Source organism: Puntigrus tetrazona, chromosome 7 (assembly GCF_018831695.1).
Source record: "Puntigrus tetrazona isolate hp1 chromosome 7, ASM1883169v1, whole genome shotgun sequence".
Taxonomy (NCBI): domain Eukaryota; kingdom Metazoa; phylum Chordata; class Actinopteri; order Cypriniformes; family Cyprinidae; genus Puntigrus; species Puntigrus tetrazona.
Window position 1 is genome coordinate 36,465,268 of NC_056705.1, and position 14,013 is coordinate 36,479,280.

Genomic DNA, 14,013 nt, shown 5'->3' on the forward strand with positions numbered 1-14,013 from the left:
TCAGTGAGCAAGGTCACAGAGATTATTTTTCTTACAAAGGGTTTTACCAATATTGTTTCAGTCACATTTCAGTAGGCAGATGGATAACCGTATGGTTATTAAAGGACAATATTCTTTTTCTAGGCACTCATATTTCATATTACGGTATTATGACTATCTATCTATCTATACATTATTTTGATACATTGACTAAAAGTCAAACGGAGCTTTCCATTTATCAAAAAAAATCCTGAAAACACACAAAAACCAAACATTACAACATTTATATTATTAATATCAATAACAATTCACCAAATCAGAATTCTAGAATGCTTTTTCTGAAGAATTAAAAACTTTAAAAGTCTTTAAAAACTAAAAACAGCTGAAAATTCACATGAATAAATCTAAATTTAAAATATAGCAATTGTTATTTTAAATTGTAAAAATGTTTCACGATATTACAGTTTTTTTAAATCAAATAAATGCAATCTCGGTGAGTATACATTAATGTATAATTCTTTTCATTGGGTAGAATAATGATTTCAGGCAAATTACAACAAACATCTGACGGCCGGGTGATGTTGACGCATTACCTAATGAGATTTGAGTCTTTTTTTTCTACCGAGATGCATGTGAGGTCAAACAGACTATGATGATCCCACTAATTCCTTAATAAAACCACATGATATCATCCCTGACCACGAATTCATCCTGTACTGGAGTGAAGGAGCGAGCGTGTGTCACGCACCTCTTGGGGGAGTTCCAGCTTGGTGCGGTCATCCTGGCCGTTGGAGTGCAGACCCATGAGGTAGGGCACAGGAGCGTCCAGGAAGTGGAGCAGTGAAGCAGGCAGGATAGGCACGTACACATGCTGCCATTGGAAAGGAAACATTAAGGCTGTGATGCTCTCAGCTACCGTCATCAGCCGCTGGTAATCTGGACAGAGACACATTCAGACAGAGAGCTAAATTACAGAGCGAGGCAGATTATCCATCTGCAAGGACAGAATAATCACAACAGAAACAGATATTTGTAAATTACGACTTATTAGTGTTGCATTGAGGATAATGTCAGCGTAAGGGAAAGCGCTGACAGCCCACTCACAGTCACTGATCTAATATTGTTTATTACGGATAAAAACGGCAAGAGCTGTTTAAAAAAAAAAAAAAAAAAATCACAAGTTAGACTCTGATTGGCCAATCGGCCTTTTTGAAAGATAATACGCATCAGATTTAAAGGGACAGTCCATTTTCTTTTTCTTTAAACATACCAGAAGATGTTTTGAAGAATGTTCATACATGCATTGGCATACAATGGCATACAATGCATTCTCAAGTGGCCATTTAAAACTAAAAATATCACAATATAGAGGATATATTATTCTTATACACAAAAAACTCAAGACATAACGGGCAATTTTTTGTTATGGTCTCCACCCTGCAGTCCCATAGTGGGTCACGACTGTCAGAGAGACAAGAATACTAAACCAGCCTCTAAGCACCCGGAGTAACAACAACAGGCCTATTCACTCACACACACACTCACACACACTGATAAATACTGGTGTAGAATTTACTTTGAAAAAAGCTTAGAAATTGCTAGCAAATGTTACAATTGTAAAAAAAAACATCCAGAAACACTTAGTATTACATAGGATATTTTGAAGTAGAAAGTTAAATATATATTTGCCATTTTTTTAAAATAAAAAGACTACTGTAATATATTTTACAAGGAAGAAAAAAGGCAAATGCACAAAGAATTTTTTTATGAAAAAAACACATGTATTACTTATTAACCTATTAATAATATAATCTAATATAATATACTTTTATTTAAAATCTAATTACAATTAAATTTTTATTTTATTTAACAATTGCTTTATTTGTTTTAATTAATCTAAATAGTTTAAACCAATGAATATTATTTAATATGAATTAGTATTATGTCTCATTAAGTTATAACAATATATTAAAATCAAGTAGGAATGCGATGACATGTAAAGCTAATTGACTGTCCTGCAACTGAGGTCAGAGTCCATTTAGGGAAATGAGCAGTAACTGGCAAACGTCCATTGATCTAGCAGCAGATGCCCGTCTCAAGGATTCACGTACCTGGGAAAAGGCCAGGGTATTTATATATGCTACAAACGCGCCTGTTATTTATAGAGCAACGTAGGCTATCTTGTTTTTTAGCTGCTGTGTGTGTGTGTGTGTGTGTGTGTGTGTGGACGCTCAATGTAATGACACGAAGTCCTTTTCATTCCGGTCTCTCACTGTCCACAAACATTACGCTACAAGCACGAGCCTTCTGGATACAGAAAGGGATGATGTCATTTCCAGCCAATCATATTTCTGCTGCATCACCACCATCCTCCTCATCCGGAGGACGGTTGCTAAGCAACACCACAGCGATGCATCCACCCAGCCCCCTGTCGCTTTGTAGTTGCCTCCTGTAATTTGCTCTTGCTTGTTGGTGTAATTGATCCAATCAGCACATCTGCCACTGAATCGCAAAACAATCTTCCCATACTGCTTTAAATTCAATCTAAAAAGGCCTGCTGAGGATTTCCAGCAGGAAACACCACCTATTATGTTCCGTTTACTGCATGCGAACCGAAAAAGTACATGTAAGTGACATTTTCATAAATACAATGATGACGTTTTGAGATATTGTGAGACAATTTTATAACGGAAAATTCAAGCATATGGCGAAAGACTCAACCGCTACAATTTTAATCAACTTCTAAACGTGTCCACCTAAATACTCCACAGAAAGCTTAATTCGCAAAGTACCAGGTGTCTCTGAGAAAAGGGTGGGATGTGAGTTTCACAAGAATGAGAGAGAACAAAGCACTAAGATGAGCTCACACGGACACTGAGATAGAGAGAGAGTGTGAAAAGAGAGAAAGAGCATGTCGCAGTACACTGCAATATAACTGCCTGTTTATTCTCTTGTCTAAAACCAGCCTGTACCAAACAGAACAAGCCAAAAATAATTTAAAAATGAGCTAAAATCAATGTTAGGTTAGGTTAAGGCTATCAGATTTAAATCGACTTTAATTTGGAAAAAAGCTACTGTACATTTGCAGCAAAGAGCAATCCTAATTTCTATCAAAAAACGTTTACTAAAATAAAGTCAGCCAATAATAATTGTTAATAATTTATAGAACCTTGATGAGATTTCCTTGATGAATAAAACAGCCATGGAATTCAACCATAGACAGGAATGATTTTTTCTCGTGGTACTGGTAGTTTAGTTTTTATAATGACAATCAAATTCACAAGTAGTCATGTATTCTTTGTAGGTTTGCAAAGGGATAGTATTTTTCCTGAAATCTTCCAAAAAAAAAAAAAACTTCAAAAAAGTTTTAAATTCTAGAAAGTTCATAAAATTTACCAAAACTTTTACCACTGCTCTGCAACCCTAACTCTGTGCATGCAATCAACATGCTAGCATGTTTACATTAGCACTAAGCTAAGCTAACATGATAGTCCAATTAGCACAAAAAAACAACACACTCAAACACAGTTTAAAAAGGGGAGGAATAATGTAACTGTTTAGAACAGACTTCACATCAGCATGCCTTAAAAAAATTGGTTTTGTGAACAAATACCCAAACTGGCTAAATTAAAAATGTATTTAATGAACTAATCTCATGTAGTGAGACTTGATTTTCATCAATAGTCTGGTAAACTTTATTCTTCTGGTCAAGGCCTCCAACATTTGATAAAATGGCATTTACATGTGAGCTACTAAGTGTTTAAAACCCAAAACACTGTTGGGCATCTTTAGAAAAGGCGCCACAAATCTTGGCAACTTTGTCAAATCCAATTTCTCTTTACAAGAACTCATAGGAACAGTCTGGTTTCCTGCAGAAGCTTTCCCTCCTAGAAATTGCATGAAACCAGACAATCAGATTAGAGCTTGTCGTTTTGAGAAACCCCTTGCCATTTTTGTGTGGAATTTGTCTGATGCAGAGATTAATAATAAGCAGGCACTAGGTCTACAAAAGTATGAGCGATAGTTACTCACGTTGCGAGTACAGCAGGATCTGGATCTCCAGTAGTGCGCAAGTGAAGAGCTGTAGCACGTTCTCCACGCCTAGCAGCTCAAACACCTCCTGCAGGGGGAAGTCAAAGAGGGGCAGCTCAGACGTGCTTGGTCTCTGACACACCACCGGCCCGTATACGCCCGAGAACTTCAAGGAACGCCCGACCGGCGGCAGCGGGACTTCATAGAGGACGTTGTAGACGTAGCTCTCCAGTGGAAGTGGCGGGGGCTGAGGCGAGGTGACGGCCTGGTGCAGCTGCTCCAGAACCCTTCTGCAGGCCTGGGCGAAGGCCATGGGTGTGATCAGACAGATGCACTTGGACACAAACAGTGTGTCTCGGCTGATGTCGTAGGAGTTGAAACGCTGCAGCCGTGACAAGGAGGGAGCAGCGTGCAGTTGTTGAGGGCTGGAACGGGTGTCTTCTGGACTGCGAGGTGTGGGGGGAGTGTGCAAGATGTCGTACTGTTCTGCATTGTGCATGTGGTAGAGCGTCTGCATGGCACTGCAGATCTGTTTGCTGGTCACCTCCTCGAAGAAGGTGAGGGCAAAGCCATAGGTTCGGGAGCCGTCCTCTCTCGTGATAATGAAAGAGTGGAACTGGGGCTCGCGGATGTCTGTCTGGGTGCGGAAGGACAAGCCCTTTGGCATACAGAGCTGTGGGGGGAAACAACAAGTCTGAGGCTCTAGAGTTCTAGAGTTCCCTTAATTTTAGCCACTTTATATCTCATTTGATAGATCAGTATTAGAAGTGGTTCCCAACCTTGTTCCTGGTTTACAGTATGGTTCTAAAATATCACAATATATTGGCTCCCATATTTAACAGTATGTAAAACAAAACTGCCCAAAGTTACTAAATGAAATGTTGAGCAGAAAGTGGTATCAGGCCATGCAAGCTTGGGGGTGCTGATGGAAGTGACCTACTGTCTACATCGGGTTTGATCATCATTCTGAATCCAATCCAGTTATAGAGTTTTACAAAAAATAGCAAATTTTCCTTGTATTTTTGCTCAAAATGTTGCTCTTGTAAACTTGTTTGTATTCAAGCATTGATAAAAATGCATGAAGCTAGACAAAAATGGCTTGTTTTGTTTAAAAGCACATGTAGAGTTTATTTGCAAAACATAACGAATCATGATTTTTATTATGTCATCGTGATTTTATTTTTTTTTGAAAATGGTCAAAAAAGGAGTTATCGGTTTTTCAAACAAACTCTTCTCTTGGGATACTGAAAATTTCAAAAATTCAGGTGGTGGCTGGAAACTTTTTTAAAAGTGCTGACAGAAATAATTTAACAGTTAAATATATCATATATTATATATTTAAGCAATACATTACAGGAGGCTGTGCTGTATTCTAAAAATAGACTGGCAAAAGGGCGTTGTTAGGCGTAACCCAGAACACCATCTCAAGCTGCTTTATGATAGGGTAAAGATACCGGAGGGATTGGTGTGGATCCCAAAAATAATCACATTTTTGCAATTTTGAGGAATCAGGAACTGTCAGACTACTCTAAGAGCTGGCTTGCGGATGTCTGCCTGATGTCATTTTTATCAGCAGCACAGTCTGCTTCTGATATGAGTGCTTGAAAAAGTACGGTCCATTAGCCACATCTATCCATGTTCATGGTCAAAAACATATATTTTAAAAGGCTTGCAAGCTTAACTGTGCATGAGACAAAGTGGAACACAGAATATGAAGCATAACTGTGCCTTAAAGTGACAGTTAACCGAAAAAAGAAAATTACCCCATCATTTACTCACCCTCAAGCCTTACTAAGTATGTCTGACTTTCGTCTTTCAGACAAAATTACATTTAAAAACGTCCCGGCTCTCTTTATGACGGCAGTTGAGATTTTGAAGTTCAATTAAGTGTCATCAAAGTACTCAACTTGGTCTTTTTGTTACCCTACATCGCTAAGGGGGTTATTATGTATATGTTTCTCGCACAAATGCATCGCTTCAGAATTAATCCCCCAGTGATGTGTGGAAAACGTTTTATTACTCAACGTTTGATGACTCAAGGGTAATCATGGGGTAATCTTCATTTTTTGGGATCAACAACTTGTTCTTTCACTGATTAATTTGATGACTCTTTCTGCAAGTTACCTTATTTTTCCAATATGTGGCAACCAGTGTGTGTCTTTTTGCATATTATGAGCGAGTCTTTGAATAATTCAGTTTAATTTCAGACAGAAAATACACTGAGTACCATAATTTCAGTCCCACATAGACCTGACATGTACAATAAAGGTAGTTGAAATGCTGTTTTGCATCAAAGCTGTTTTTATTGCAAAACTATTAATTTTTTTTTTTTTGCTGGTGGCCACCCTGCTTTCTAAGAACTAGTTTTTGAAAAGCCTATAATAATATGCCTCTATGTGTGTCACTCACCATGCCCACAGCATCCTGGTCAAAAGGGTTCCACTCCACATTGTCCGGATAATGCGCTAGAACTTTAGATTTAAACGTTCTCCGCAGTGGACTCTGCTCAAAATTCTCACCTGAGATTCGAAAGAAAGAAGAGGAAAGAGGAAGAGGAAAGAAAAAGACAGATAAGCTCAGAAAGCTCTTATCTGGCAATCGTCCTCAAATGGCAATTCAAGAACATCACAAAAAAGGGATATACTGGTGTGTATCTCAAATATATACGGCAATTTCTGGAAGAAGACATTTGTTTAGACAGAAAACAGAAATCAAACCCAGTCAAAGCCAAAAGTGCTAGAACAGTTGAAGCAGAAAAGTGTTGCGACGCGTGCCTCGAAAATCATTCCAAGTGAAGGAGTTACAGCCCACCAAGCAGACCTTGGTGAAAGTTCACCGAAGCAAGTGACTGACAAACAGTTTGGAGTGCTAATAAGTTGCTGTTGCTGAGAGAGGAAGAGGAAAAGGAGTTGAGGGGGGAAAGGACGGGAAGACAGGTGATCCCACGCTACCCGACCACGCAGCCATCTCACACATGAGCAAACAGCTGTGAAAGAGGTGTGTGGAAAGGTTAAAGGTTAGCGGGCACAGGCCGAGCCGTGGTTGATTGTGATACAAACAGGAGCACTGACTGCAGGAGTGGAGAGCATGGTGTGGGATGGGGGGGAGGGGGTTACCTGCGTCCGCACTCGCCACATTTCCTCTGCCAACATCTCTGAATTTAGTAGCCTGTATATACTGGCATAAAGCTACACAAAAGATAAAACAGTGCAATTAATCACTTACATATGGAGGATGAGTAATCACTTATTACTCACAGACAGCACCAACAAGGGCAATCATTTATTACTCGTACTGTTTATCTTGCAGGTAATTGTAAAAAAAACTAGTAATCAGTAAATCACTTTTAATAAACAAATAAATCAATTTACATCAAAAAATATTTTGCATTATTTTTAAATGTAAATATTATGTACAATGTACAAACAATAAATTTAAAAAAAAAAAAAAAAACATATTTGACATTGATTTCTTCACCCATTTGCAAGTTGCTTTTTAAATGTTTTCCATCACCATGATAATCCAAAAGAAACAGTCCACGCAAAAAAATTTTATTTGCACAAATGTATCCACCCTCAGAGTTTAAGATGTAGGTTTGTTACTTCATCCTAAAAGATTTGTAGGAATTTAGGATTTCCTCACTTGCTCACCGATGAACCATCCAAATAGCTGATAAAAACATCGCAATAATCCACAAATAATCCATATGACTCCAATCCATTAACTACCATTACCTAATATCTTTAGGCGAAAGCTGCATCACAGATGTTTCGACTTTAAACTGTCACATCTAGGCCAAAATAATGCGTGCATGTTCCATAACAATGCTTCCTCCAGAACAAAAAGCCAATCCCCGTTCTTCTTCTGCATCAAAAGCCACCAATATATTTGATTAGAATTGTTTGAATCAACCTGAGTCAAAGAAAGCAATATTATTGACTCGAAAGTTAGCCAGAAGCAACGCTTAACTGATGGACTGTGGATTAATCAGATGTTTAGACTCTCACTCTGACGGCACCCATTCACTGCAGAGGATTCATTGGTGATCGAGTGATGAAATGCTACAAGAAACAAATTTATCTACATCCCAGGTGGCCTGAGGGTGAGTACATGTTCACCGAACCTTCATTTTGACGGACACTTCCATTAAAAAGGAACCCCTCTGTTCAACTCCACAGTTTCTACAGATTGGCCGCGTGTAATTTTGGTTTGGAGAAGTTTTGCTCGCTGTCACACACATTAGACACAGCGTGTGGAAACGACCGAGAGCGAAGGCAGTGTGCACCGACGTTAATGTCACAGTCCTCTTCTGCCCACACAACAAAAAATGATTCATTCAAACCTTTTCAGATTCCATATCGCAGAAACCGTAAGATATTGAACAGATCTTCCTCAGACAATGAACAGTACAGCCGTGATGCAACAAGAACAGACTTGTCTCTGAGGGATATTTCTCTGAGGAACGGGTTCAGTGTTTAAGCTGAGGGTAAGAAAGTGTTTATTTGTCACCGATCTGTAGGGACGCCGCGTGTTTGAAGAGTTTATGGGTTCTTTATGTGTGGCATTGAAAGGACAAGCGACAAATCGAACCCGGTGGTTTCCTCAGCATGGGATCGCTACAGGGATAAGGCTGGGAATGTGTGGAATTAACCAACACAAACACTGCTGGGCCGGGTTAAACACTGTCAGCGTCAAGCTACAAGGAACCACCAGAGTCTACATCACACTCATATGACAACATGCTATGTATTATTATGCCTGATCTGTCATTTTCCATGAATGCTTTGTTTCCTTATAGGTACTCGTTCTCGTTCCACTCAACTTAATATATAAATATCAAATATATAAAATATTTAAATGTAAGATTAAGCATATAATAAAAATAAAACTAGTAAAAGATAGCGTGTAAACACTAAAGTCTTAGGGGAATGTTGCATAACGGCTGAGAAGCAAACACCAAGGCAGATGTTAAAATCTTTATGTGCGGATGTCCAAATGGTTAAATTATTAAAACAGTTGTCAGCTTTTAACTCTCACTTAAAGGGAAAAAACACAACAAAAATGACTTTTTCCTGGATGAAATAATAGATTCCTGCACTTTTTTTTTCATCATGATTTTACTCATTAGTTGAGATTGTTGTGTAATATTATGAAGATGTTTTTCAGCTTCTGCTCTTCCTTCAATATAATTAAGTTTAAAAGAGCCTAGCAAGCTGTTTTTTTATGTGTAATGACACTGAGAGTTGAGATTTGTGATATTATATTTATATATGCATTTATATTTAATAAATTAATACTAGGATAATACATTATTATAATATGGGACATCTAACATCTCATACAGTGTGACACGTATGCAATAATAATCGATGACAGATCAATAAATTGTTCTAAATTAAATGCATATGGTAAGTGTTCACGTAGCCATTAAGAAATTTTGTATGTTTTCATCCCAACTTATGGTGCAATTAGTTACATTATCAACCTTTCTGTAATCCAAACTATATTAATAAATCAATTTTTTCAATTTACCAGTTTAAGTGTTAATTTACAAAATTGTGACACACTATAAGCATCTAATTCAGAATGTTAACCCTATTAATTTCACGTAGACAAACACTGCAAGCAAATTGTGGTCGCCGCTATCCATCTCCACGTGAAACTTCGCAATATATGAGCGATCATCTCGTAACGATTCATGGGAAGGCCTTCCATGTTCTCTCTAATAACCCGAGCACGAATGCAGAGGCAGCGCCACACGCAGAGCAGGGCAGGGTGTAGAAAAGCAATCAGCTCTGATGAATGAAAAGACTTGGTCATGGTTCATTTGCCTTGTTAATTCTCTGCCAGCGCCTCACACATGATTTGTTTCAGTCATGGGACTGTCAGCACAAAAGGCCCCGAGTTCAAGTGAGGAAGAGCCAACAGCAATGAAGCCAAAGAAAAACTAAACGCTCATCATTTTGTCGACAGCAAACAAGCACTGGATATTATGAACTGCAAACAGATCAATGAGGCCATGCACCGCCGCTGTAAACAAACAAACCCAACAGCAAAGTGTGCCAGATTCAAATATATATTCTCCTCAGTGCTTCTACCTTTCTGTCCTTTATTTATATATTTTTTTATTATTTTTGTTTGCTGATTGGAGCCCATACGCTGTGATTTCATTTATTATAAAACGGCTTTCAAAATTGATTTACAAAAAAACGGAGATGTTATTCTGCTTGGAATTTTTTTTCAAAAGTCGATTGCCCATGAAAAGACCCCTGTAAAGCCGTGAGAAACCACGAAATGATGCAGAGGGGGGAAAACACGTCTAAATTTTTTCTGACTGCATTTGGGAAAGAGCAGATAGATAATAAATCAACCACATTAAAGTAAGTGCAAACCACAAAAAAAAAGTGCAAGAGAGGATTTGATCAATGAATCACTGCTGCATATGCAATTAGGATTTTATTTTCATGCATATAATGATATTCATGACGTCTAAAAAAACCTTTTAATTTGCTATGATATAGTTAAAAGTTGAACTGGAAAAAAATGGAAAATGGATTCTTTTTAGTACTCAAACGGTTTCCGTGTTTCTAGGCTATGAGGGAAGAGATAAAGCTTATCTTATAAAGTACTTGTGTATGGTGGCTGAAAGCTTTGCGTCTGTTGGCCAGAGAACAGCCAGAGGCTACAGGCATGATGTGAATGCATGAGCTCTGTGAGGAGGAGAGCTCTTTAGTGATGCCCACTTCACAGGAAAGAACTAAATTAACCCTCTACAGCCTGCCACATTTGATAGGCAAATATCTAAGGCCTTTGAATTTTCAGCCTGATCAAAACTTTCTTGAAAAACCTGTTGTACGCAATCTATTATGTCTTCTGTTGTCTGACTGACACTTTACTTTAACGGTTTTGACACATTTCTATGCTGTAAAATATCTAAGAATTTTTATGGTAATAGTGGTAAATGTAAGAATACGTTTTATTTTGTTGGTATAATTTCAAAATGAATTCTTACTGTTCTGAAGCAATTTAGGTTTACTTTATTATCTGCAAATGGTCAAAGATGAAAAAGGTAATAATAAAAATATGTGTAGTACTGCTTTAAATAAAATGTTTTCTGTTTAAATAATTATTAAAATAAATATCACACGTATTTCCCTAAATTTACCTTCTAAAATGTCATTCACTGAAACATTCACCCAAATATTAAATAGTTGAAATTTTATTTAATTTTTTTTTTGTTAACTTTGTTAACTATCCTAGGTTTGACCCATTCGTCAATAATATTTTTTACTAATTTAATGCACAATAAAATGTACTTTTTTTTAAAATGTAGACACATTACTTACATTCATTGTGCTTTCTATGGACATAAAATCACTATTGTGAATTTCTTTTGATGTGGTCATCTTAACGTCTTTGACCCACATACATTTTTAGAAAAATCATGTTAAAATGTACGTATCGTCAGACTTTTGAGGAATGTTCATTTCTTAATTATCATCATACTGTGCTTCATTATATGTTTTGCACCGCAATAAAAACTAGTTTTGATCATAAAACATCTTTCAAAGACTGTCTGTTATTTGTACATTGTATATTTTTGCTAATTTTGGGTCTATGAATAATACGATATATGAGCCATAAAATATGTATGAAATATGGTATTTTTATACAATTTTGTGTAAAGAAAACTGTTCTATTAATAAATTAATTAATAATTCTTTTTTTCAGTCTATTATTTCATATGTCAGGCTTTAAGGAGTCAACATTTCTAAACCAGCAGTAACGGGCCTTGAAGTACCAGCAGCTCCCAATGACACGATTTTAACAGTAATTATCCACAGCTGCAGGAAAATATTGAAAAGAATTACCCAAACCTGGGTATTTAAGAATTAGAAATGACAGACTGGTTATGCATTAGATGATCATTTGTGAAGCGAGGCATGAACGCCTCTGCTATTGAATAACTGGGCTGGAGCTGATGTGATGACACAATGTTGATCCTTGCAGCACAATGTCGTCAAATGAATGTAGAGCCCAGACAGAGAGCGATAGCGGGTAACCTACATCTATGTGTGAGCAAAGACAGGGGCACAAAGAGAGCAAATGGATTTCAGAGAAGAGGAGTAACAGATGGCAGATGATGCTTTCCTGTGAAAATTAACCCCCGCATATTTTAAAAGTTCACCAAGTCCAAAGCAAACCCGAGCTGCCTCTTTTCTAATTCCCTTGCTTTCTGCTCACTGTGCTCGAAATCTACCCTTACTGTAAGCCCAGGGTAACTTTCAATGTCTTGCAGAGGTTTTTCTTAACCAATATTATGTGCTTATTTTTATTTTACAAATGGAATCCCTCGTTATTTAAAGTTGCATCACCTTACATTAAAAAATACAGTGTAAATTTGGCCGCTTTTACACTGAACGTATTGTTCAAATTCCAATAGGTTGACTTTATCTTATTTTTCTGATGATCAGGTTAGATTTTCATTTAAAAGTGGCCCATGTGTGACATCTACATTTACCCTATACACTCGGTAAAGCAACCCAAGTTAGAAAAAGGGTTGCCAGGTCTGTGAAACAGTCTATTTGCTAATCAAAGCTAGCCCAATAGCGTCTTTTCCGTGGTTTCCCCCTCTGTCGGGGGTTCATAACATCAAAATTCCATTCCAGGGCGGATCACTTTGACCTGCAAAAAAGCATCCCGCAGCAACAGTGTAAATGTAGCCCAATTTTGTGCAAAAAATGCAGACCTGGCAACATCTGCCCAGAAAAGCATCGACCTGGTTAGATACCATTCAGCGCCAGCACTTTTTTGATTACATATGACTAACACTGACATGGGAACCTGTCCATTTACACTGCAAAAACAAATGCATGTATCCGATTCATATCGGATTAAATTCTACACATGAATGAGGCCTGAAACTGATATGACAATATCAGTACCCATGTGCTTTTTCCTGTTTACGTGTTTGTGGCTCATATCTGATCTTTACCACAAAAGAGGAAAAAATGGAATTGGGTCACTTGAACTATATAACGTGAATGCAGCCATTGTGTCACAGTTGCTAAGGCATTTTAGTTGGTTTATACCATGTTGCATAGTTTTTGCTCAGGTGGTTAGTGTTTTCCACGGTGGCTGCAAATGCATTCTGAGTGGTTGCTTACTAGCAAAAAGTCAAAAAAGCCCCAGGTCTGTCTGTCTGACTAAAAAGAAATACCAATTATAGCCTATCAGTTAGTGTTCGTTTTGGTAACAACTTTATTGCTACAAAAATAATTATATTTCATGCATATTGTTATTGTGAAACTAAATTAGTCATATCATGAAATCATATTTTGGCCAAGGCGCAGATTACAAAGATGCACACTGAAAAACATGCAATCGTTTCTTTTCAAGCAACTTCCGGTACATTAGATGCTATAGGTAAATAAATGAAGACAATAACAGTGAAACTGTTTGGGCTACAAACCATTGTGTTCATAATTAAGATAATACATTAAAATAACATAAGACACACCAGTTTTTAATATCAAGAAGCAAAACAAATTGTTTTGTACAGCTAAAAACAGCTGGACGCGGATAAGACCGGAAGCTAGACCCATACATTTTTATGTCCGAAAAAAGATGGATATTTTTTCAAAATCAAAATGGTTGATTGAACAAAATGTTGCTAAGCCAATAACATTTTGTAATGAGTTTGAGTAGTGTGCACGATTTTTCCAAGATTGGACAAGATTGGAAAAAATTCTGCTGCGGTTGTTGAAATTCGACACGTAAAAATACAGTAACGGATTTAAGCTCAATTTACAGTTAACTAATAGAATGTTAATATACCAACCTATTAAAGTGCAGAAATCTGTGTTGTACCTTTGAAATACACTGATAACCACCGAATGCAGGGGGCGATGAGAAAGTCACACGATGAACCAAAGCCCATCACGAGTAGCTTTTTGAACAAACATATACAGAATGTGCTCAAAGTCATTTAAACAAACCCTA

The 14,013-nt window shown here is 37.3% G+C and overlaps 1 protein-coding gene across 3 annotated transcripts in view; it reads right to left on the reverse strand.

Moving 5' to 3' along the window:
* dennd5a (DENN/MADD domain containing 5A) overlaps positions 1-14,013 on the reverse strand; it is a 43,122-nt gene that overhangs the window by 20,867 nt on the left and 8,242 nt on the right. For 2 of the 3 annotated variants that reach the window (XM_043243385.1, XM_043243383.1), the window contains exons 2-5: positions 7,128-7,199; positions 6,421-6,530; positions 4,012-4,684; positions 728-915 (exon numbers count right to left, since the gene is read on the reverse strand). In XM_043243385.1, the coding sequence (XP_043099320.1) occupies positions 728-915; positions 4,012-4,684; positions 6,421-6,530; positions 7,128-7,199 (1,043 nt within the window). The remainder of the gene's footprint in view (positions 1-727; positions 916-4,011; positions 4,685-6,420; positions 6,531-7,127; positions 7,200-14,013) is intronic. The other variant, XM_043243384.1, reaches the window with a different exon arrangement.